The following is a 27084-nucleotide window of genomic DNA, read 5'->3' on the forward strand; positions in this document are numbered from 1 at the left end:
TGATTTAGTCACTTTCTTCTCGGTTTTCCTCTTCAGCATCCTTTTGAGCTCCTTATCGCTCAGGGTCGTCGGCCGTTCGGAACTGGGTTTTCTTTCAATGCTTTGTTTTTTTTTCAATGGTGCCAAGACCATGTAGATGTCGAAATTTTTAATGCAAATGTTAGGGCTTAACAGTTTCGTCTCTTCAAAAAAAGTCTCCATCCAAAATTTAAATGCAAGCGGATTGCTGGTAAGGCTTTACTTACAGTAGTGAAAGTCTCACTTTACTGACCAATGAAAAAAATGCACAAGAGTAGCTCTTAAAGTTCTCGGAATCGAAATTATGTTTGTTCGAGAGCAAATCGCTTAGAAATGCATGAAATCTGTAGCTCTCGCTCAACGGTATATCCATTGAAAAGTGGTCGCTCACGGCAATTTTAAGTTTCGAACATAGAAAACATTACATTTTTTGGTTTTGTCTGATAATTCCGTGTGGGTAAGTACCCACAGGTTATTTCCCGAGTGGGTATTACTACCCATACTGCCCAAACGCTGAATGAAACGCTGGCCCTGAACCTATGAATCAGCGATTCAAAACCTGTAGTGTAAATATAATCTAGCACCTGAAAATGGAAATTAAAAGCTGGAACCTGGAATTCGGAACCCAGAATCTGGATCAATGAGTTGCAGAAGTCTGACTTTTCAAATCTTAGGACTTTAATCAGAAATGCAAGACTGGGCAGAGGAGTTTGGATTAGGATCTTAAATCAAAAATTAAATCCGAAATCCAGAATGTAATCCCCGTCGGGTTGGAAAACTGGAACTGGAGATTGAATTTTGGCATCTAGATGCTAAAATCTAGGATCTGGGAACATGCATATCTAACTTTAGTTCTACCAACAATCAAAAATCTTAAAGGTAGAATTGGTAATCCGGAATCTGCTATCTGGAAATTTGTGTTTTAGAATCTGAAGTCTGGATATTTTTAATTTAGAATCCCTAAATCTGGAACTTGAAATTGGAAATTAGAATCTGGAATCAAGAATCTAGAATCAGAAATCTGCAAACGAGAATTTGAAATGGTAAATCCTGGAATGTGAAATCTTCTAAATGAATTTATTTTCTGGGATTGGAAATTTGCAAGCTGGAATCTCAAAGTTTTAGTCAATCTGAAATTTGGAATCTAATTTTATGATTTTGGTATTTTTAATCTTAAAGTTGAAATCTCGAATTCTTAATCTAGAGTCTGGAATTAGGATTTCAAACATTGAAATTCAAAATCTGTAGCTTGAGTTATCACTTCAGACAGCTAGAACTGAAATCTGGACTCGGAGCATGGATACGAAATCTGACATTTTGCCTAAAAACAAAACTCACCGGAAGTCAATTTAAATCTGACAAAAAAAATCTCATGATGATCAAAACACACAAACACGAAATCTAACATTTCGAATTTAGAATCAGGAATACGAAATTTGAAATCTGAAAGCAGGAATGGATATTTTTCTGAAATCTGAACATCAGAAATCTGGAATCTAAAATTTAGCACTAGGAATGGAAAACCTGAAGTCTGGTATCAGGAATTTAGAATCTGGAATCTGAAATCACGAAATTTGGTTTGAGAAGCTGATATCTAAAATTAGGTAATTTGAATATAAAATCCCAAACTTGGAACCTTGAGTCAGAAATATAAAAATCTAAAGTCAGGAATCAAGAATCAAGACCCTGCAAACTGGAAAATGGAAACTGTACAATGGAATTCGAAGCCCAGAATCTTGATCAAGCAATCTAGAATAAAAAATTTGAAATCTGGGAACTGTAACAGGAAACCAGAAATCCAAAACTAACAAAAAAATATCAAATTTGGAACAGAATCTGAAAATTGGATCTAAGGTGTGGATTGTAAAAATTTAAATTTTAAATATGAAATCTGGTATCCTGCGATTTCAATTTTTGAATCTTGAGCTAGAAATATGAAATCATGGAATCAGAAATTTTAAATCAGAAGGCAGAAAAGGAATAATCGTCTTTATAATTTGGGCTGGAATTCGAAAACCGGAATCTAAAATTTGCATTTTAAAATCTTAGAAAACAAACTGAAAATTGGATTCAAAAAACTGAAATTTGGAATCTTAAACATAGAGCCTGAAAGCTAGAAATCTGGAATCTGCAATCTAAGGTCGGAAATCAATAAAATAAGCAAGAAAAACGTTTCATGACGGACCCACACGTCAACATGTTGTCGTTGGTAAAGACGGCAGTAGACTGGCGGGTTTCGATCTCTTACTGTATCTCTTACTGCAGTAAAACCCACAATATAACAATATACCTATCACCAAATAATACTCTCTGCTGAGTAAATGCATGACGATAAGTGTGCAAGCGAGACAAAATAGCTAATTAGAAAGGCCGAGTGATACGTCTTTCGGTGGTGTAACGGGAACGGAAACGGAAACAGAAAAGCTTCAGGTTCGAGTCCCACCTGCTGGACTATATTTTTCGAAAATTTTCTATTAACTATTTCCCCAGTTAGTACATTATGCTTTCGAAAACCCCGCATTTACTTCTCGAAAAAAAACTAGAAATAGCTTGACTTGCATTATAGCCAGTAAATGAGAAAGGTAGATGAAACGAGAATCTGAATCAAGAAATATAAAAGTAGGAAACTGGAATTTGTAAACAGAGATGTTGAAACGGAAATCAAGAGTTGAAAACTGGACTGCGAAATTTGTATGAGAACCTGGAAAATATCTTAAACCTTAGGTCTCAAAAATGAATTCTGTGGTCTGGAGTTAGGAATTGGAAATCCGTAACCTTAAATCCGGGATCTATAATCTTAATTATTCAGTCCATTTGGAAACTAGAAGCTGGATCTGATGTTTTAAATCAAATATCTGATATCAGCTTCATAAGATCTGGAATCAGGAATCTAAAGTTTAAAATCAGAAACCTGGAATCTGAAATTAGAAAAATGAAATCGTTGAACTGTAAATTTTCAAATGTGGTATCCTAAACATTAAATCTGGATCAAAAAGCAGGGAATTTGGATCCGGAAGCATGGATATAGAATCAGACATTTTAGATCCAGAAAATAGAATCTGTGAACGAGAATTGAGAATACGATATCTGCAATCTGAAAATCCGTATTTTCGTATTCGTTCACAATCTGGAAGTTTGAAATCTAAAATCTAATCTCTGAAGCTTGAAATGAAAAGTTTTGAATTGGAATCTAAAATGTATCTCTATCTTATATATTGAAAATAAAATGCTTAGATCCTGAAACCTAGGAATCTGGAATCTGAAATCTTCGCCGGGAATCTGGAGTCGGGAATCAGGAGTATGGAGTCTGGTGACTGAAAAAGGGAAATTGCTAACTGAAGTTTGGAATCAGAGAATCCAAAATCTGGAAATAGAGATCTAAAACCTGACACTTGAAATCTTGAAACTCAATTTAATGAATTGAGTTCTTGAATCAGAAATTAACACATTTGTATTTAAAATTTGGATCAGAAACAGGAAACTGGAGCCCAACTCAGAAGCCTGAGGTTTGAATAATGCAGGATTTTGAAGTCTGGAACATAACCCTCTAGTACTCAGATTATTTTTCAGACGGACTTCGAAAAAATTACTATGAATTCTTATAAACATTTTTAAAGTATTTATTGTAACTTTTTAGAGGTTTAACTGAATACCGTCTAGAGGCCGCACTGGGCAACTCATGCACGCAGCATATCTAGAAGCTGCAGGAATATGGAATCTAGCATCAGGAATCAAAAATTTCGAATGAGAAATCTGAAATAAGTATAATGAAATCTGGACCTAGAAATGGATTCGCGTATCTGCTATTTGAACTATGAAATCTAGAAGCTGGGAGCTCAAACGTGAAATCTGGAAGAGGGGATCAGAAATATGAACTGAAGAATGGAATGTGGAATCTGGAATTTGGAATCGAAAAATTGGATCGAAAAGCCTGACCTCTGTATTTTAAGTCTGATACTTAAAATCTGAAAAACTAGAATATGTAAACTGGGATCTTGAATCCGCCATCAAAAACTGAATTGCGCATTTTAGATCAGAATCTGCAAAACCGGAGGATGAAATCTGGAATTCATAATCCAAGGCGTAGAATTATAATTCTAAAATCTGGGGGAGTCTGGAATGTTACTATTTGGCATTTGAAATCTGAATTATGTAGTATATTTGAAAACTGAAATTTGAAATCCGAAATCAGGATTTTAGATTTTGGAATAAAGTTTGCAATGTGCCCAGGAATTGATTTGCTGTAAACTCAAGAATACTCTTGAATCGATGATTCCAGCTCTTTCTTAAGAGTAAGCATAGATGGTTCCTAAACACAAAATCGTCCTGATCGACTGATTCTTCTGCTCCTTGATCAAGTTGTGGGGTTACTCCTTGAACAATTGCGTTTTTGTTAGGATAGGTACGGGGATAGGCGAAATTCAGGAACATAATGATCAGCACAAGCTCTCCGATTCTTTTCACAAGGGGGTCATACATTCTATTAAAAATTGGAGTGTCTAATTTCTGTGAGCAAGCCAGCAACCAAGATTTCCGATCTAATCTAAGAGGCTGAAAGATCTCTCAAAAGATTAATTTTGGCCCTCGTCCTCTTTGACACAATCGAATACCATAAGGGATCGTTCACTTTGGTTCTATTTGTTTTATTACCCTATTGTATATTCAAATGAATCATGAGATATTTTTCTAGAAACTCGAGAATTCCGGAAATCAATATTGTCCTGATCCTGAAAACTGGCAATAAGAAATTGAACACTAACTGTGGTTCCAGGATTTTGGATCGAGGAGCCCGGCATTAGAATTTTTATCAAGAAATGTGATCTGAAATCAGAAGTCAAACTCTGAGTAAGCGACTCTGGAATTTTGGATCAGAACCATGAATCTAGAGTTGTAATTTCAGAATTAAGGTTCTTCACATCCGGGAGCTCTATTGTCTCCAATGATTCTGGCCGGCGGGTAGCAATCAGATGATATCAGATAACTCCATTTCAGATCTTGAGTGTTTTATGTGATTACCAGGACGAATTCTACGACGTCGAGGCAGGCTGAAATTTTACTGCTTCATCCGGAGTATTTTTTTTTCTTTTGTATTTCTATAATGAACTTTTGTCTCCCGGATCATTGGGAGATTAGGGGTTGTTCAAAATTGTAACAACAATGCCCCATTCTGTTTAGGTAGGTCGTTTTTAGCAGTTTTCTCGTCGTTCCCTCAACCAATTCTTACTCAACAACCTCCAAAAGAAAGGTATTATGGTTTTTAGTTGCCGATTAGGACAACCACTATTGGTCAATCGGCTTCGAAATTATGACCGGAACATATTTCTGTAATATAATGGCCATGATCAATGCAGCACTAAAAACCACAAGCTGGCCTGCTTCGGTGGTGTTCCGGATACTCCTGGATTATTGAACCAAAACTCATCAAGCGAAATCAATAACGATTTTAAATCCGCAGAGTAACCCATTAGTGGCCATATCGAGCATCTAGATCGTTATAGGTCACTTGGAAAATAGAAAAAAATCATAAGTGTTGGTAAAATCGAACAGGGTCTGTATATGTAACACATCAATTCTTTTTAATAACAATAATACAATAATTAATAATAAACAGATAAATACCTAAATCAAATCAAATTCTATTATATTTTCTAGAAAATATTTCCTTAAATCTCTCGAAGCAAGAGCTATCTTTCTAATGGTAGTTTTGATTTATTTTATTTGGTTTTTACATTTTCGAGATAATCAATATAACATAATTTATTGTTACGTATATATGTATAACAGACGCCGACAAACAGTCTAAAGACCATTTTTAATTTATTTCGTCGGCACATGTATTGTGTACAACATACTATAATAGAAAACTCGCTGTTCTAAATAAGGGACATTAAAATTAAAAAAATTAAAAATGGTTCGATTATCCGGAGGATTCGATTATCCGGAGTGAAATGTTTTTCAAAACTCCGGATAAACGAGTCCGACCTGTATTTCAAATATAGAAACTGGAATCAAAAATCTGGAGGAAAAAATCTGGGACTTGTATACTAGAATTTGAAATAATGAAATTGGTAATCTGGAATAAAAAATCTGAAACTTAGAATTAGAAATTTGGAATTCGAAGTCTGGAATCAAAACCTGAAAATGAAAATTGGTCACTGGACTGTGATATTCGAAATCCATTATCTGAATAGAGGATTCTGGATTAGAAATATGGAATCTAAAAACTGAAACCTGATCCACAATCTGGAGTTAGGATAAATCTGGTATTAGAATTTTAAAATCTGGATTGTGGAATCTTCAACCGAAAGCAATAGTTTATTTGTGACGTCAATAACGAATCAGAATTAGGAATCTGGATTTGTATGGTGGAATCCTAAATTATATCTAGAGGCTTGAATTTGACATTCGGAATCTGAAATCAGGATTTTGGTTTTCTGGATACTAAGAAGTGGACTTTCATCTGGAATATGGGAAGTGTAATCTGAAATACAGATTTCGATCCAGGGTCTGAAATATGAAATTTCAAATGCAAGAGCTGAGTTTATAATCGGAATCACAAATATAGAATTTATATTTTGGGACCCGAAATCTGAATTTTTCAAATCCTAAATTGAGAACTTGAGATTGAGAATTTAGTATGTATCAGAAACCTTAAATCTGACGCATAAAATCTGATATCTTGAAATAGGAATCTGGGATTCAATGAGAAGTTGGTAATCAGAAATCTGTAAGGATCCATCAGTAAGGAAGTCCACGGTCCATTCAAAATTTTCAATATTATATGGGTGATTGTCAACGGAGGGGGAGAGGAAGGGGGTTGAATCTTCAAAAATCTATCCACGTGGAATGTGGATGGCCCATAATACAGAATCTAAAATTTTAATTGCTTCTGAAAATCTGAAACCTAGAATTAGAAATTATAAATTTAGTATCTAGAATCTGAAATCTCAAATTTTGATTTATAACATGATATCTGTTATGCTACCATGTGATGGGGTGAAATTGATCAATTATTAAAATATTTTCCAATTAACTCGTTCCATGTAAATTTTTCCCGAAATACTATTCATTTAAAATAAGTACTGGTATGTGCCCAAGAAAACCCCTATAGCTATTGGTGGAAGTTCTATCGTTTACATTATGAAATAAATTCGAAAATTCTGTAAGGTACTATGAGAAAAATCGGGTTGGAACTAATCATCCTTGAAATCCATACATTCCATTGGAAACTTGCTATTTTTCGATGTTCATGGTAAATGATGATTTCTGAACTGAAACAAATCAATCACAGCTAGTTGGAAAACGAAAATAGCGGTATTTCAGGTTAAAATGTATTCAACATGGCTCACGAAATGAAGTTTACAAATTTTGCTGTCAATTAATCATCGTTAGACCGATTTCAATCCGACTTGTTGCAAAAGGTCTCAAACTAGCTCTGAATTTATTTTTTTTTGTAATTTTCTGTTAAATAATCAGTATTAGATTAATGGCATGCAATGATCACTGCTGAAAATTATATTTTTTGAGCTTTTATCAAACTTTACTTAGTTCTCCAAATTTAACGTAATCTACCTTTAATCCACTTTAGTCTAAGTGAATTCAAAAATTTTTTGTTTCAGAGGAATTTTTCGAAAATATGTAAAATTGCACCAGGCATGCAAGGGATAACTTTGACTTTGAGATTCACTTACAATCTGGAAAAAGGTGTATGGAAACATCATTTAAATTTCAGTTGCTTCTTACGTCATCCACGATTTTGTTTGAAAATTATGTGCATGTGTATCTATCATAAGAGATGAAGTCAATTATTTGTATGCGATTCGACATAATGTTTTCTTACGTTGTAGGAACTAAAATCTGGATCTCGAAATAGTGAATTTGCAATCAGAAATCTGAAACTTAAAACCTCAAATCTAGAACTCAGGGTTCAAATCCATAAAACATCAAATCCGTAAATCTTAATCGTTGAAAAGAGTTGAAAAAGTTTTGGAAGAACACTATAAAGTCAAAAATCAATAGGTAAACAGTAAAATTTCACAATTCCAAAATTACCCATAAACAGCAAAACAGCCTGATTCTAGGTGGAAGCAATAATGACATTCTTATGACCATGACTGCTCGAATCGAAAATAAAATGAATAATAAAATAAGTCTGAGAGATAAAAATCCGCCACACCGCAGACATTCGGCTACAACCGTAAAATTACCCCCAAACATTTTAGAATCCCTAATTCACATTCCCTCTTTTCGAAATCTCGATTAACAATTCATGAGTTTGGCTCGAAACTTCAGCTTTGGAAACAGAGAAGCGATGCTCCTGCTGATGGAGGCGGTGGTTTTCTAGCAAAGTTCCTCCCCCCCAAGCAGCGAACTTTCCTCGAGACTTTCACCACTTACGGGCAGAAAGTTGTGTGCGAGTGTGGGTGTCCCTCATCTACAGAGCACAAATCAGGTGGAAATCGCTTTCCGTTCGCTCAACTATTTTCAATCAATTTCTCACCGGTTGAAAACTTTCGCTACCACGCAGTTTGAACAGCAGTGACAGACGAAAGACGAAAGACAGAGTGAGTGAGACGGCAGCGGTTGTGTAAAAATGTGACCCAAAAAAAAACGACGGCAAAATGTTGCTGACAGGTTCGAAATTGTTACCGAACTGTGATAAAACAAATCTCCGGAAAACTTTTTACCTACCGAACAACGCAAGCAAAGCAAAAGACTGTGCACGCTGCACGACTGCTGCACACTTCACTTTTGGCGTGCGGGTAATGAATTTTTTGTCGTCGTCGACTCTTTCTTTCTCTGCCCGAGCACAGTCGGATCGGAATTGAGGAAAGTTTTTTTTTAGTCCCGAATTGTTCGGATAGAAATTTTACATTATTATTTGTAGCTAGCATCGTTTGCGTTTCGTTACACTAGTGACTAGTCGAACCATTTTCAGTGCATGCCGGGAGTTCGGTTTCTATGAGAAATAGTACCAAAAATAATCCTGCCTGCCACACTGGCATGCATCAGCATCAGCCATGTTGGTTCTTTGTGAATCACTGCCACTGTTGTTGTGGCTGTTTGCTGTCTGGTCGGTCGGACGGCGAAATAATGGTATGTTAATGGAAAAATAACTCCAGACAAGTTTCCCGTCTGCTGCTGCTGTTGCTGCTGTTGCTGCTGGCTTTGCGGGGGTGGCTTCTTGCGTGTCAAACTATCTGTTGATGGTGTGTCATTAGTCCCAAAATCAGAGCAGGACGGGTTCGAAATGACCCAATCGTCGCATCAATAATAATGTGCCAAACGAACGTTGCCAACGAGGTGTTGCGGATTTTGAACAACAACATTGGCACCATGTGTGTGACGGGGAACCATCGAAACCGCAACTTTGTGCCACTGTGGTTCGGATCCCATTTGTTGATTTTCCTGCTGTTCATGGATTTGTTCATGTCTGTTTGTGTACAGAGTATGATGTTATGGCGAAGCAAAGCGGCTGTGGTTTACCTCCAATCGATTCTCAGGCCGCATGTGGGAGGAAATGTTGAATCTCTACGATAAACATTGCCATTTAATGAGAATGACTAAATAAATGTTTTTTTTTTTCCCTGTTTTTATTTGCAGACAATTACTAGCTCCTAATATTGTACAGAAACACTATCTCCCCAGCGGGTTCGCGCAGGATTCACATCGAGTAAGTAAACCATATGTTAGTACAGATAAACTCAACTAGTTCTTTCAAAGCCTGATGATGTCAAAATTTTAGCGAAACTTCAGAAAACACACAATTTCAATTTCAACGTTATCAAATGCGTTTTTGAGGAAAATTTATTCACATTTTATACGCTGCTAGATTGTATTTTTTTTTCACACAAACACGAGTCCTTTTGAAACGTCTATATAAACGTTGGTAAAAAGGTACAGACAAAACTAGTCGAATGTTTGGATATTATTTTTACAAAAGTTGTGATGATTTTTCATCGATTCCAGTGTGATTTGTTAATTATCTTTTTTTTTTTTCATCGTTTTCTAAGCTTTTTTTGTTTTGTTTTAGCGAAGTGTTATTCAACGCTAATTTTTCCTTGGTTTTATTTTGAATTTTTTTTGACGACTTCTCTTGATTTGGGGTTATTTTTAGTTTCGGCTTTTTCTGACACTCAATAACGTTTTGAAACCGTTTCTGGGCTTTTTGGCCATTCTCGTTCAGAGCCTTTCGAACATTTCTCTCTTTTCTTTTTTGTATGACTTTTTTTACCATTATACTTCCAATCTATTTACCGTTATACTTTCGACAATCTTAAGCTTAACTTGAGATCATTTTCTATATTGACATCTTCGATCTCTAGTAGCGGTTTTCGTCACTTTGATAGATAATTTTGATCATTTTATTATAACCCTGAAAAGATAAACATATTTTGATGTGCGTAAAAGGATAATTATGCGTCCAATTGACTACCGATTTTCGAAAAAATGAATAAGCAACATTTTCTTTATAAATTATCGATGAATGGTCACTACGCAGTTGACGCCTCGATCAATAACAAAAACCAGAATTTAGGATTTAATATTTCCTTATTTAAACGAGAAAAAAAACACACGACGCACTGTTAGAAAAAAGAGGGCAATATTGCTGAAAGTGAGGAGTCAAATTGACGCAGACTATCTTTTTAAGGTTGAGTATATTTCTCCCACTTAGAAGTATTTTATAACAATTTTGGGTACAACCTGTTCAGACGATATGATTTCTTTAACGTTTTCATTCTTTTTTCTTGATTTTTTTCCGACCTTTTTTTTGGTTCTACTGTACACAGAATTGCCTTCAGAAGAGGTTTTCGTCAATTTTAGCCCTGGTGTGACGTAGAAACCCCGAAAACTCCCATTGAAGCGTTTCAATGATGAAATATTCGATCTTTGTATAAGTTTTCAAATCATCAGAGAACAGTTTTACACCACTCAAACATCCTCCCTTACACAATATAAGAAGATTATAATTGTTAAAAAAGCTGCCTGAAACATATCAGATTCAATCCACCTAGCGATGTAATGAACCATTGTTATACCTTCAGATCACTCCAGTTGTCAGCTATAGCCAACAACTCCCGCGTTGCAGTTTACTGAATGTTTATTATTAACTGGTTTATCCCGCCGCTGTCACCACGATGTAGTGGCGATAGCTCCCCTACCGGGGCTTGTGATATTTCAATGGCCCTCAATAGAATAAATATCTCGAACGCGCGTCTCCGTGAAGCGCTTGAGTTGTAACTGCCTCACACTGAACCTATAACTATTCCCTCGCAATTTTGTTACCTTTCTCCGTCTCGCTTTAACCTTTTTCGCCGGTCTCACTCTTTTTCAGTAACAAGTCTTTGTTTTAAATTCCGTAAACTGTGGGCAGACACTTGTGGCTCACCGTGCCGAAAGTGCTTTGTTTGTTTTGTCTTCTGGTGACCCTACCCAGCCAACAATTTGGTCCGTATATTTCAGTTGTTGTTGAGATATAAGAACCCTTGTACAATCTAATGAAGTTGTACATAACGTTCTATATGAGCTTATAAGTACCAAAGTGGAGGCAATATACGTACCAAAATGGTTCACGCAGTAAAAGATATACAACTTTTTATTCCATTTTTTACAATTCTATAACAATAACCTTTTGCATAAAACCTGAGGTATGAACAACTCTGTTTGCTACTTATTACAATTTTCTATTGCCATAATTCAAGCATACATACAATTTCGTTTCACCCGTATTATGATTCTACTACGATGCTCTACCTGTACTGCGAAAAATACAACGCAAATTTTCCAAATAATAAAAAAACATAAAATTGAGTAGCTACAATTTCATTTACATTTTTTTTAATGAGAAGTACGCGCACCATTAACTTAGTACATTCTTTGGTATGTATTAATTTATTGAGGTTGGATGCGGAATTTTTTTTTATTATATTTTACAAGGCTGTGTTCAGCCTCGAACCCCAAACGTTCCGATCACTGCTCTTATTCCCTATCCTCAGTGTCATTTTACGATGCTGCATGTCAACGAATTTTATCTAGTACTGTTGAACGCCTCAAATTGTATGAACCTGTAAATCGTATATAATGTCACTTATTATCTTTAATGTTGACCCGAATCTATTAATAGACTCTGATGTCAATATGTAACTCAATATTGCCCATATACGAAGGAATAATAACATGCGATCTGCATTGACCTTCTTTTTAACCCTCTCCCGCTCACAAGGTTTATCATTGAAATTTATAGCTTCACGAGAAAATTCAAAGTGAACACTTTGTAGACTAACTAAAATTACTGTCAACTGTAGTATTTTGAAGAAAATGCCCAGTGATGCTCTGAGGCAGCATATAAAAGTTTATGAAACAATCGTAAGCACAACAAACTATTTTATGTCAAGATATGATGATTATAATTCTTGGTGCTTTAGAGTCACCTTGAGCGGGAAAGGGTTAACTGTTAGACGATTCAAGCAATTGCAATCAACAAACATTAAAAATATTTCAAGGCGTTGCCCATGTTTATGTAAAACCCGACTGTATGTGCCATTTTTTTGGGTGATATTTCTTTTAGTCAAGACTGCGTTCATGATTTATGCCCAATTCTTTAAATCTTTTAGGACCTAGATTTTAAAAACCAGAGTTACTGAAAAAGACATTTTAACTTAAATTAAATTTTACATAAAAATGGTATCATTTTTTACTGTTCAACGATTTCGCGTTTCATAATAGACGATTTTAACTGTCACGAAAAAGTCAATTGTATAAAATTCATCATGCAATCCTCTCACAACTGTTATAGGAGTTGTCAAAGAATATGAATTCCAACGTGTATCACATAAATTAGAAATCCTACAATTTTGCAATGCAATTAGGTTTAGCACTGTAGACTACTCTACTGCGATGAAACCTGATTTTATGTGTGCATTTATACGAGGAACAATATGCAGTCATATATCACGGACTGTACGACTTATATATGATGAAAGATAACTTGAACTGGTTATAACATGATTTCTATACAATTTCGATTGAAACTGGATGTTTATACGATTTTGTATTGCCATTTTTATACGATTTCTGGTTATCTCGGTACTTCTCGATGCCCAAGTCAAACGGACGACTTAACTGTAAGGAAATTTCTGGCCTTGTTGCGGTAATTAGGCTTGATTCTATTGGAAATATCGATGATCTTCAACACTCTCTATTAGCCCCTATAATCTTTATTTTGGTACAGTTGATAATAAGCTCAATTCTCGCAGCTTCTCTCTTTAAAGATACGAATGCCTCTTCCATTGCTCTGCAGGTAATACCAACGATGTTAATATCATCTTCAAATCCATGGAGATAGCCTTGTTCAAGCATAATTTGCCATAACTCGTTGTGTTTAACTAGATCCTATGCCGCCTGGTATTCTCCAACAAAGGCTTCTTACAACAGTCTTAGTATATAAAGCTTTTCTTGAAGCTTTTCGGGATATTTGTCTTTTCCAAACTTTCTGGTTTTACTTTTTCGCACAGTTTTAAGCATAACCAAAGTTCGTAAAATCGATGTAGAGAGATAAGCACATACCGTAGAGATAAGATATTTTTGCTCTCCTGAGCTTCACTATGAAATTCTGAAGATTAAACGCTCTCTTGGCTTTTGACCACCGTACGATAAGGTGGTGTTCCTTTGAGGCTGTCCGAAATCGCCAATACGTTTCCCGTGGCCACTGATAGTTCGCTCGTGTGTGCAGTTATCGAAGATTTTGAACAGCATGCATGTCTATAGCTTGTGTGGCTTGCTGAATAGCGTGTGTGTATGTTTATAGCGTGTATGCATGTCTGTTGCGCGTGTGTGCATTTTTATAGCGTGTGTGGCTCGCTATATAGCGTGCGTGGTTTGCTATATAACGTGTGCATGTCTAGCGTGTCTGTGCATGTCTATAGCTTGTGTGGCTTGCCATATAGTGTGTGCGTGGCTAGCTATATAGCGTGTGCATGACTATAGCGTGCCTGTGCATGTTTATAGTGTGTGTGGCTTGCTATATAGCGTTTGTGGCTACTAGTATAGCGATTAAAGTTTATATATAATTGCAAATAAATCACCTCATGTTGAATTAATTATCACTGTAAATCATTTAAAAAAAAAGTAAAAAATTTGCGTGTTGAAAAAAATTATTCACTTGTCAATAAATGGCATTGACAAACAAAATTACCCTTTTTTGACTTTAGCTAAGCCTTAAAGTTTATCTGAAGAATTTTTGAGCTAGTGAGCCTGAATCACATAATTTTTCGCTCAAGTCTTACTATTAAAATTATCTACGCTATTGTAAAATGCAGAAAATTGTTATTTGAATTGCTATACTTTAGATGGGGGAAAGCACTATTTGCTCTCGTCTATAGTCTCTTCGTAGCCACTGTCTAAAATACCTTAGTGCAACTTGATACAAAAGACAGCCTTAAAACAATTCAATTTCATTCATGTTTTGGATACGGCCGCAAGTGAAACCGCATAGCTGCACATAGCTTCTGCTGTCCATTGTCGTTACCGGTGCCGGTTGTAGAGGTAAACGTCATCTGGAGTAGAGAGACCATTAAATTAATTAACCCCGATTGAGTGTATTTCCAAACCTATTCTAAGAAATACATTGACATGAGACAGGCTGTCGTATTCTACGTTAACTCTGCGGTCGTGTGTTATAAACAACCTCTTCAACTTTTTTTCCTGAAAATATACCTTCTTTTGATTTTCCAGCAACAAGTATTAGTTCATAGAAATGTCTGACCAATATATCACAATTTGATCTGAAACTGCAAAGCAGTCTTTTCTATTTTTCAAAAACATTTTTTTTGTCTTGTTTACCATTATTTTTCTTCAATTTCAAATTGTCGTATTTCAATCGGTCGTCACGACCATTGTTTGGCAAATTAAAGCTCATTTGCTTTTTTCCAATAATTGAATTTGTGATCGTATTGGTTTTAGTCTTTTTTTTTATATTTCTTGAGCAACTCTAGGTTTGGGACTTAACGTCAGCACGAACAAAATTTGCACCCAGTCGCACATCTGCAATATGCAACACGCAATAGTTGCACTCTTGGTATCCGCTTGCATCCGACACGAGAACAATTGGAATGTCAACATAAATGAGATTCATCTTTCTTAAAATCGTTTTGCGAAAAAGCGACAAACTGTGTAAACGTGTGATTAGATAGCCGCTGTATTGTTGATAATAAGAAAAGTTTAGGAAAAACACATGGAAAGTACTTTCCCAACTGTCTTCTTCGATGGCCGTTTCTCAGACTAGCCCGACTCGTTATCTTTCAGATCTTGCACCACCTTCCTTCCTCTTTCTCTTACTCTATTTCTCTTACTATCTCTCCCTCTCACTCTCTCTCACTCCCTCTCTCTCTCCCTCCCTCTCTCCCTCTCTCTCTCCCTCTCTCTCCCCCTCCCTCTCTCCCCCTCTCTCTCTCCCTCTCTCTCTCCCTCTCTCTCTCCCTCTATCTCTCTCTCTCTCTTTCTCTCTCTCTCTCTCTCTCTCTCTGTAGCTCTCTCTCTAGCTCTCTCTCTCTCTCTTTCTCTCTCTCTCGCTCTCTCTCTCTCTTGCGCTCTCTCTCTCTCTAGCTCTCTCTCTCTCTCTAGCTCTCTCTCTCTCTAGCTCTCTCTCTCTCTGGCTCTCTCTCTAGCTCTTTTTCTCTCTCTAGCTCTCTCTCGCTCTTTTTCTCTCTCTAGCTCTCTCTCGCTCTTTTTCTCTCTCGCTCTCTCTCTCGCTCTCTTTCTATCTCGCTCTCTCTCGCTCTCTCTCTCGCTCTCTCTCTCTCGCTCTCTCTCTCGCTCTCTCTCTCGCTCTCTCTCTTTCGCTCTCTTTCTCTCTCGCTCTCTCTCGCTCTCTCTCGATCTCTCTTTCTCACTCTCTCTCTCACACACTTTTCTGTCTCCATACCGGATACCAATTTTTCTTGCAGTTGTTGAAGGGGTGTACACTTTTTCTGGATCGTTTTTAAGGGGTGGATATTTTTGTGCGGACTTTTTGCCGTCTTTTTTCGTTGCGGTTTTTCCGTTAACCCATAGGGGAACTGCTCTATTATTCATCTCAGCCCATATATTCATCTCATACAGCATGAAAACACAATTGAAAACAGGAAAAAACGCATATTTTCTTCTTAAACCAATCTGCTAATCCATGGAATGGATTCTTCTTAGTTCACTTTAGATTCCTCATAAAGTATAATCCTCAAAAATTCTCCTAAAAGCACTAAATTTGATATTATAGTCGGGCATCTGCACTCGTAAACTCATTTGTTTTAATCACCTACCTCAGAAAACAAAACCCGCGCATTGTTCTATACGGCTACAACGGGACTCGTTTAGCAGCCAACCAAAGTTTTTTTCATTACTAGCGGACCATTTTTTATTTTAATCACTAAACAAAATCACTCACTACACTGAGAATACTTTAAACTTTGAAACGTTCACCTCAAATTTCCTAAAACAAGCTTGAATTAGCAGAAATATAGGAGATGAATTTCTACAATTCCTAAACTTCAACTGTATGTATTTTCATTTGTTTTCACGGCGTTGAAGAAAATCAAAAGTCGCCAAATCAGTTTCTGTTAATACGAAAAAATCATACTGAAAATGTTCAATTATTCCGACATAATTGACATAAATCTACAGCACTGTAGTGGTTACCTAGGTTACCAATTTTGCACGTAAACAACTGCAGCGGATATCTAGGTAACCTACTACGACGGGCTGCGGTTACGTTCATTCATGATAATTCATGATTCATGATAATGTGTTTCATTCATGAATAATATGAAGTGTGTGAGTGTGATGAATATGGGGGCGTCGTGAGATGAATAATTGAGCAGTGATTCAAGTGTTGAGGTGGATATGGAAGCGTTTACTAACAATACAATACTGGGCGATTCTATAAAAGCACATAAGCATATTTGGGTTCATTTGTTCAATGATTTCGTGAAAATTTGCATTCTTCGTGAATATCGGCTTAATGAGATGAATAATGGAGCAGTTCCCCTATATATTTCTACAAATTTTTGGGGTTTGGGCCCTCGGGCTCAATTTTTGGACATTGCCCCCTCCCTTCCTGAAACGGTAATGTGTACATCGAATTTTTTACGCGATTTTTCAAGGCCTGATTATTGGTTGAAAATATTACGGGTTAGTACTGAAAATAGAAAATAAACTAACAACAATTAACAGGAAAGAGCCAGAAAAACAAGGAATTTACTTCACTTAACCTAACTTATAAACTAGAATTATGCATTTAACATTAAACTTTAAACAACCCACACCAAAACGTTTCATTTTCGGTACCATTCCATTTTCAACGTTCCATTTTAACATTTTAACAATTGCTGCCATCCGAGGTTAGATAGGTAACGTCACGATTTGCCGGGCAAATCGGATTGACCACCTCAAAGACTGGAACTGTGACAGATGCTTTAAAAAAACCCCGAAATGTTGCATTTGGAAGTAGAGTGTATATGCAATCGTTGCTATAATGAGTTTTGACCGTTTGCTCTTCAGTTTCTAAAATGGCGTCCAAGCAAGAGGAGCAGCGTGTTTAAATTTTGCTCGCACAGCAAGAGTATCCGACGTTCTCGCACGTCAGATTGGCAAAATTACTGGATGTGGCCAAATCGACTGTGACAAATGTTTTGAAAGTTTTCGGAGAGTGTCTGTCGACCACCAGGAAGCCTGGAAGCGGTGGCAATCGTAATCCAGAAGTGGCAGCGACGACGAAGAAAGTGCTGGCGAAATATTAGCAGAGCCCTAGCTTCTCCATTCAGGATGTCGCTGGCAAGCTCAATGTCTCCCATACTAGTGTGCAGCGGGCCGAGAGACGAGCCGGGTTGTCGACGTTGAAATAGGTGAAGGCGGCGAACCGAGACTATAAACAAAACACGTCGGCAAAGCAGCGGTCCCGGAAGCTGTCTACGACACTGCTCACAAAGTTCGACTGTGTCGTCATAGACGACGAAATGTACTGGCGGATTTTAAACAGCTTCCGGGACAGGAGTTTTATACTGCAACAGGAAAAAGGGGAGGTGGCCGATATTTTCATATTATCAAACTTTCAAAATTTACGAAGAAATAGTTAGAAATATCTCGTCTGGCGGGCCATATGCACGTGTGGTCTTAAAAGCGGCATTTTTATTACTACGGGAACCATAAATCAAGATATCTACGTCCAGGAGTGCCTGGAAAAGCGGCTGCTCTCATTTCTAAGGAAACATAAAAGACTTGTGCTGTTCTGGTCGGATTTGGCAAGCAGCCACTGCGGAAAAAAGGCAATCGAGTGGTATGATGCGAACAACGAAGTTGTGGTACCCAAAGACCACAATCCCTCTAACAGCCCTTAACTTTGCCCTATCAAACGGTATTGGGCCTTGGTCAAACGGAATCTCAAAGAAACTAGTATATCGATGGAAAACGAGCAGCAGTTCAAATCCAACTGGCATTCGGTGGCGAATAAGGATGATAAGACCACTGTACAAAATTTAATGGAAGGTGTTAGGCGGAAGACGCGGCAGTTCGGATTTGGCAAACCAAGTGAATAAACAAACATTTTTTTTTTCAATATATGAGATGAACTACCAAAAGAAAAATAAGAAGATAATTGTATTATAGATTTTGACTGAAAGAAACAATTTTTTCGTCGACTAATTTTTGCGCGTTCCAGTCTTTACTCAGACGTGTCTCATTGTCTGCAGCTCTCAGACCAGAGTGGTCGAGATTGCCGCTTCCTGACATACATGTCCATGTTTACCAGGTACGTTTTCACTGTCTGGCCGGTTGCACCGACCTACCGGCCAGACACGCAACATCATCTTCCTCTTCAGCATCCTTTGGAGCTTTTTGTCGCTGCGGCTCGTCGGTTGTCAATTTTTTTCGGCTGATTCATAAGCTACTATGATTGATGCTGCATGGGTAGTTTTGTCAGTACGTAGGCCCAAAAATTACAAAATCTTACAGTCTAGATTAACAGTCTGGCGGACTGCGTTAAAAAAATTAACCGGACCGGTACCGGAGCTATTTTATGTATTTTTGCAACAGGGTTGGAAACACAGACGATTGGGGTTGATTAAAACAATATGGGTCATTCCATACGAAGTGATCATGCCACTTGGACACGATCATCACAGATTTGAACAAAATTGGGGGACTACTGTGTTCCTCTACTGTCTCTTTGGAAAAATCCCAATTTTGGTATCGATTGGAATACCCCCCGCTCTCCAGGACCCCCCTCTTTAATGCAAAGTCGTGGTATTTTTGTCAAAAATCTCTTTTTTCTTTTTCTTACAATTCATAGACGTAAGATGTCCGAAAAATACAGATAGATGATTTTTGAAGAAAATAAACCAAGGAATCCAGAAAAAATATAAGTTTTGACCGGAAGTGTTGCCAGATAAACTATTTTTGGATTTGAAAACTAAATTTACATTTTTCGGCAAATGCAGCCATTTTTATTTTAAATTTGATGATTTCATCGTGTTCCTTGGAAAATTTCACATAAGAAACAACTATCATCTCGAGGTAATATAAGCCAATCTCGAGATATAACATTTTTACGAGAAAAGTTGTAAATTTAATTATTTTATTTTATAAATTATAGATGTAACACACCTGAAAAATAGTGATAGGTTTATTTTGAGGAAAATAAACCAAGGAATCCAGAAAAAATATTGTTTTTGCTTGAAAGTATTGCCAGATAGATTATTTTTGTATTTTGAAAATAAATTTGCTTTTTTCGGCCAATGCAGCTAATTTTATTTTAAATTTGATGGATTCATTGTGTTTCTCAGGAAATTTTACGTAAGAAGCACTTATCACTCCTTGGTAATATGAGCCAATATTGAGATATAATATTTTACGAAAAATTAATTACGAAATTCGGAACTTTTTTCGTAAAAATGCTATATCTCGAGATTGGCTTATATGATCACGGGGTGATAATATATTTCTTACGTAAAATTTTCCAAGGAATACGATGAAATCATCAAATTTTTGATTTATTTCCTTCAAAATTCATCTATAATTTTTTTTCGGGTGTCTTACGTCTGTAAGGCCGTTACAAATTTTATTTTCATTTTATGTCACCCCCCCCCTTCAAAAATCTTGAATATTGGAAGGGGAAGAAAAAAAAAACTCAAACCGTTTTTGTTCATTTTATTGGTTTTCCGACAGCATAAATGCTTTATTTAGCAACAAACAAGTCCAGTGACAGCGAGATTGTTGTCAAAAGGCAGGCGAAATAAATAATAATAATAATTAGGTGTTATTTTTAAACATTTATTTGAGTGCAAGTTACAAACGTCATAACTTGCACACAAACTTTGATCAAAGATATTTCTTTTTTTTCTCGTCTCGGTGTTATTTATTTTTTGCCACCGCCTTTGCTAACTTTAAAAACCTTGGACATAAAAAGAATTCGAAATTTGTATCAGCCTAAATTATAAAATAAAATAATTACGAAATTTACAACTTTTTTCGTAAAAATGTTATATCTCGAGATTGGCTCATACTGCCTCGGGATGATAGTTGTTTCTTATGTGAAATTTTACAAAGAATACGATGAAATTATCAAATTTAAAATAAAAAGGGCTGCATTTGCCGAAAAATGTAAATTTAATTTTCAAATACGAAAATAATTTATCTGGCAACACTTCCGGTCAAAACTTATATTTTTTCTGGATTCCTTGGTTAATTTTCTTCAAAAATAATCTATCAGTATTTTTCGGACATCTTACGTCTATGAATTGTAAGAAAAAGAAAAAAGAGATTTTTGACAAAAAATGCGCGACTTTGCTATAAAGAGGACCCCCGGAGAGCGGGGCGTATTCCAATCTACACCAAAATTGGGATTTTTCCAAAGTGATAGTAGATGAATAATTCTCCCAACTTTGAGCAAAATCTGTGATGGTCGTGTCCAAGTTTGTGCTTTTTCTTGGTCACTTCGTATGGAATGACCCATATTCAATTATGGTGTGAAGCGGTAAATTTAATTTTTTCAACTCTTATTTTTTATCGATTGATTGATAACCTTTCAGAAACGCTTCGATTTTGGACTTCCATTAACCGATGATACAAGATGATTGTAGTTCTCTTGTTCTCCGCTCCGAACATACTGCAAGCAAGACTTAACGATTTTACACACACGTTAGCGGCTCAGCAGCAGTGGGCGAATACTTGAAAGCAAACGAGACGCGACAGATCCGAACAAAACCAATAACACGTCCGGACATGTTCAGTAACTAAGGAACTGCTGCTCTGCCGGCTGCGTCCAGTAAGAGTCAACCATCTTTTTGTTGCAGTAATCGGTTATACAATGAATGCTAATTTTCTGCATGCTAGCTTTCATACGTGACTATTGAGAGGTAAACTTTCGGTAGGCGTGTCTTCGTGGTCTAGCAATGAAATGCAGCTCTGCAGTTTTGATTAAGCGTCTAGTTGCGTATGGCTATGAACGGTCTTTGTAGCAATCTGTGTCGATGCTGTCGTTCCTCGCTTTTTTCTGTTTCCTGGTAGTCTCGTAACACAATTTATTTCCATCAATCTTTTATGTTTTTTTTTTTTCGTTATATTCGTTTTTTTCATTCTGTATTTACTTCAAAATCACTTCTTTTCTCTATGAACTAATTACATTTTTTGTCTTATGATCACACCCTCAAGTCTTGTTTATTTTCACATCCTCGAAAAAATTACATACTCTGCCTTCTTCAGAACTTAATCACTTTTTTTCGTTTTATGCATCCTTAATCACTCTAATTTCGAAATTTTTACAGTTTTTTGAGCGAATTTCCTAAAATAAATTTGTTGCATGATCCTGTTTTTTAAAATATGTACTCTATTCAAGGGGTACGCAAATGTCCATGCATGTTCACGGGAGGGTGGGAGGAAGTAATGATTCTGATTACGTTGACACGATATTCTTTGGAAATGGAAATCGGAAACAATGAAAATCGGCAAAAAAATACATTGACATATAATTAAGATTCTTCACATGCTCCGGTTTTATAGTCATTGTCAGCAATATTCAAGATAAATGTGGAATCATTCTATTCTCTTCGTTTTTTTTTCTGGAAAAGTTCTTCCAATAAGTTGAGAACTTGTCTAGAATTCCAGATAAAATAGGATTAATATATTTTTTTTCTTTTTTCTCGTTGAATCATTAAATACTTTTCTTTATTTTTTCTGGATTCCATGAGCATTCTCGATTTTTAGTCAATTCGGAGTACCTAGTTTGCTTCATTCATTTTTTAGGATTTTTTTAATATATTTCTTTTGAATTTAACAAGCATTTTTCAGCTCTTTTTGTCCTTTTTTGCTGGAGTTCCAAGCTGGAGTGAGGATATTTCATCTTAAATTATGTACAATAACGTCGCAGTATTGACAGAACCCAATAAGAATTACTAGTTTCACCAGTTGCTTATAGAAAAAAGAATTATTTCTCTTTCTTCTAACCAAAAATAATTGTTGATTATCATAAAACCAACTATTTTTTAAAGCTAAAATGATAAAAAAGACCAGAAACTGCCAGACAATAATTCCGAATTGAACTCAGAATGAAGCGAAAATGCTTCTTAAGGTCAAAAAAAACTAAAAAAATAATCCCCTCTCTTGTCAAGCTGCTCTAACCTCCAACGGGTCAACCGGGTCCACAAACCGGGCAATTGAAAATACAATCTTCATTAGAAACTACTTCCAATAATGACAGAAAAACAGACCGTGCATCATCGGATAAAAATCACCAAAATTGACGCAAATGTGTTGCGAATGATAGTAAAACAAATAAATTTTTACCATCATGCGGATATTTTTCGCGATTTTTGCTTCAAATTAAATTAAATTTCTAGGCGGCAAAAAAATCCAACAGTAGTTGGAGCCAAAGCTTCACAAATCAGCAAAAGCAAACCCGCGCTTAACACGACGACAAATGCGCGAACATCGTGTTCGCCAGTTCCCAGTTTGCACAGCAAAAAGCCAACCGATTGCGAAATGAAATTTATGAGACAAAGCTAGCAAAGGCAAAAAATAACATACAGCAAACAAAACTACCGTCATCGCTACCGTCGTCGTTCCGCTCGTTATCGCACATGTACTCACGCAATCTTCACGCGGCAAAAACGCGTGATTACCATCATACACGCCATCGCCTTCCCCGTCCCCCCGTCTTCCCGGTTTTGATTGATGAAAATGATAAACGTGGAATTTAGCGGAAAAACGAATTCCACGTAAAAAAAAACACAAACCAACCGATGTCGAAACATTTTCATGCTAATCAGAGCCCGGCTATACATGGCCAAAAAGCAAGGAATCAATTTTGCTTTGAGAGGTTTGTTGGAGAAAAAATGTGAAATTGCTCCACTCGTAGCAACCAAATTAATATTCAATTGAAAATTCGAACAGAGGCAGGTTCCGTGTCATGTTTCGAAACTCGCTGGCAGCTTATATTAACTTTATTGACACAACAATACTCCAAAAATGTATCAAGAAATTTTCTTTGAAAATCGAACCGTTGATCTGGGCTGCCACTTCCAAGAAGACAACAATAAAAGCACAATGTATAATATGACTGATATTGATCGGTAAATGGATGCTGCAACAACACAACAAGCAGGGAGAAAGTCTGTTCCGCATAAAAAATTGACATTTCACAAAGAACAAACCATCCTGCTGCTGCTGCGTGGGTATGAATTTCGAAGAAGGTATCGAATTTTGTTTCGTCAAATACAAATGCTGTTGTTTTTATTCGATTTGACGGGCTCTCCTCCGCTTGTTATATACAGAGAGCAGAAAGAAAGCAAGCCGATGAGACATGACCGCATTATTAATACAATTCGGTTTCCCAGACAGAATTTTATTATTGAGCTCAGAATGACGAAAAGAGGCTTCCAACAACGATCGGAAAAGGTCAAAGAACGAAAACCGATCCCGAAGTAAGCTTAGTGACGAAAAATAAAAGTTTCTGGAGGTCAGAGAAGATCAAGGAAAGGAAATGTACATTCTGATTGAGCTTAGAATGGTAAATTACGCTTCTAAGAACCAAAAAGGTTAGGAATGAATTGAACTCACAGTATCTAATTGAGCCCAGAAGAAGTAGATGATAAAAATAGCATCGTCATAATAATGACGACAGAAACATTAAGAAACAACTAACTTTTAAACATCAATTGATTATGTAGATTCAGTCGCTCAAAATGCTAATGTTCACTCCCAAGATACATATCTAAAGAGCTGTGTTTTATTTGGGGTTCACCGTCTTCCCATCATACCTAATTTGATTAGGTTAAGCAAAATCCAGACGCGACGCTTCCAACGCTTTTTATCGCTACCTGTCACAGTTTATTTCCGGGACGTTTCCAAAAATCGCAAACTTTCTCACTGACTTCCCATCGAAAAAACCGTTGATTCAAATAATTCATCTGCACAATTCCCACTCAGAGCAAACTGTTTTGATAGACTCTACGCGTCTGGTTTGCTTCCAAACTTCTTGGCACAAAGTTTTACCCCCTGATTCGTAAATAATTCCACCAGACTGAAGAAGAAAGTTATCAACTTGTTTGCTCACTTCTAGTACACATATATTCAGACACACACACACATAATCTTCAACGCTTATGATTGGTTCGTCTTTCCACCGCTTAACCCCCGGACACCGTACGAATCGTTTGGCTGCGATCCAGAGTAAACTTACAAGTCGAAGTTCACCGATCCTGAGTTAATTCCCGAGTACAAATAGATTCAATTAGACAGACAATGCACACATACCAAACTCTGTCCAAGCGGTCGGTCGGTACCCTCACCCCCTCCTAAAACAGCAAGCGTATATAAAAAACATTGGCCCCAAGGAAGACCAAGCAAACTCGCTTTAAAACTTCCATAACAGCATAATCATAATCATAAAACTTTCCGACCGACCCAAGCTGCGCTTTTGTTTCGGTGCTCCGGTGAATTGGATCCGGTGCAAGAGAGTGTGTGTGTGTGGGTGGAATGTGAATTGGGGGTGACCCGCTGCCCTCTCCTAGCACCAAGATAATGGTGCCGAAAATGTCTATACCGAGCTGCATAATATAGAAATAAGCTTTTTGGTGCTTTTTTGTTACTCTGAAGAAGCGTAAAACTAGAGTCATGGCCGTGGGCAGGGTTTTTTTTTGTGGGGATTTGTAAAATTGGTAAAAATCGAAATGGTTTAAATAGTTTTCTCAATTTCTTGTTTTTTTTTCAAAACAATTTGGTAGATTTCATTAAAGATTAGCTTTATCATTAACTGTTAGATTACTCTTTTCTTTGCTACATATTTTTATTTTTTTGTTACATGAATTTGACGAAATTATAATTTTTAATCTACGGACTCGTCTGCTGTTATGAAATTTTAAACGACATAATATCAATACAATTTGAATTTTTCTTATAAATGTTGGCTGTATTCTTCCGAATGATTTTTTGTGATCTAAGCCATGGTGTCCACTGGAAATCGCTATGTCATTCAGTTCAGTTTCGTCGTATTGCAGTCTAATTTTTTACTAATTTATTATTTCTGGGTCATTCGCACCTTTTTATCATTTAATATTTTTATACTTGCATTGTTTTAGTTTTTTGTACAATATGATCCCATTATGGTTATATCCTAATATGATTTTTGTTCACTTATCTTATTTTCGTTCAATTTGTGCCTTACTTTTGTTCCATTTCCTTTTTATTTCGTCAATTTTTGTAACATTCTGTTCTAAATATGGTTCAACATCTGTCTCAGTTTGTAAAGTTGTGTCTCTATTTATTCCGTTTCCGAATAATTTTCATATTAAATTTTCGTCTCATTCTTGTATTTTTTTGTTTTGTTGTTGTTTCGTTTTCGCCCCATTCTCAATTTTGTTTTGTTTGAAATTCGTATCATTTTCTCCTGTTTTTTCTTTTATTTTTGTTTTATATCCGTCTAATTTTTCCTTATTTTTTCTTTTTTTTTTTGTTTATTTTTGTCCAATCTTCTAGTTTTGTTCTATTTTTGGCTGATTTTACATATTTTTTTCTCATCTTCGACCTATTATTGGTAATTCTTATTGTTTGATTTATGTCTTTTTTATCCATTTTTACTAATTTCGAGCCTATTTTGTTTCTTGGAAAATCTTATGATGGTTTATTTTTCGACTTATTTTGTTTCGTTTCTTTTATTTTTTCAACTTCTTACGTCCTATTCCTTTTTTTTTTCTTCACATAACATTTATTTGACACGGCACAAATACAATTTAATGTTTAACGGCGCCAATTATATCTGATGACTTCAAAACTAAAGCAAATTTTTTATCCTCGCTGCCGACTACGAGCTGAAATTAAGTCTAACTTAAAACTAGCATGGATTTTCCAATCTGTGTTTTGTTGGATTCGTTCTGCTGAGCCACGATGTCGTGAGCTGGGACAGAGGCTCGTAGTCCTTGGGTACTGGTTCTATTGTGCGGGGTCTGGTTGCTGGTTTTGTGCTTAAGGTTCAAACGTGTTCTTGTCGTATTGTTGGGTGTAGACGGAGGGGAACGGGACTAGACTAGGGCATGGATGGATTTCAGGAAAACATATATAAGGGTCATGTAGAGTAGGTCACGGCTCGCCAAGACATCACGAACAGGAACAGCTGGCCGTCTACCTCCGGCCTGAAGGGAAGCTACAAGTTTAGACCTGGCGTCACGGTGAACAGGGCATGACCAAACAACGTGCTCTATGTCGTGATAACCTTCACCACAGGCACAGATACCGCTTTCTTCGAGCCTAATACGACGGAGATGCGCGTCAAATCTATAGTGGTTGGACATAAGCCGAGACATCATGCAAATGAATTCTCGACCTACATCCAACCCCTTGAACCACGGGTTCGTCGATACCTTGGGAATTATCGAATGTAACCACCTTCCCAGTTCCCCCTTGGTCCAAGAATTTTGCCAACTGATGATCGTATTCTGACGTACAAATGCGAAAAATTCATTGAAGGCAATTGGTCTTCATAAATTCCACCGTTTGTTGCGCCCACCTTAGCGAAAGAGTCCGCTTTCTCATTACCCGGTATCGAGC

At 36.6% G+C, this 27084-nt stretch overlaps 1 protein-coding gene across 14 annotated transcripts in view; it reads left to right on the forward strand.

The window, feature by feature from the left end:
- The window catches only part of LOC129732887 (disintegrin and metalloproteinase domain-containing protein unc-71), a 932421-nt gene that overhangs the window by 673180 nt on the left and 232157 nt on the right, over window positions 1-27084 (forward strand). For all 14 annotated transcript variants that reach the window (XM_055694387.1, XM_055694302.1, XM_055694349.1 and 11 more), the window contains one exon: window positions 9622-9691. In XM_055694387.1, coding sequence (XP_055550362.1) covers window positions 9622-9691 — 70 coding nt within the window. The remainder of the gene's footprint in view (window positions 1-9621; window positions 9692-27084) is intronic.

This window comes from Wyeomyia smithii, chromosome 1, assembly GCF_029784165.1.
Source record: "Wyeomyia smithii strain HCP4-BCI-WySm-NY-G18 chromosome 1, ASM2978416v1, whole genome shotgun sequence".
Lineage (NCBI taxonomy): Eukaryota > Metazoa > Arthropoda > Insecta > Diptera > Culicidae > Wyeomyia > Wyeomyia smithii.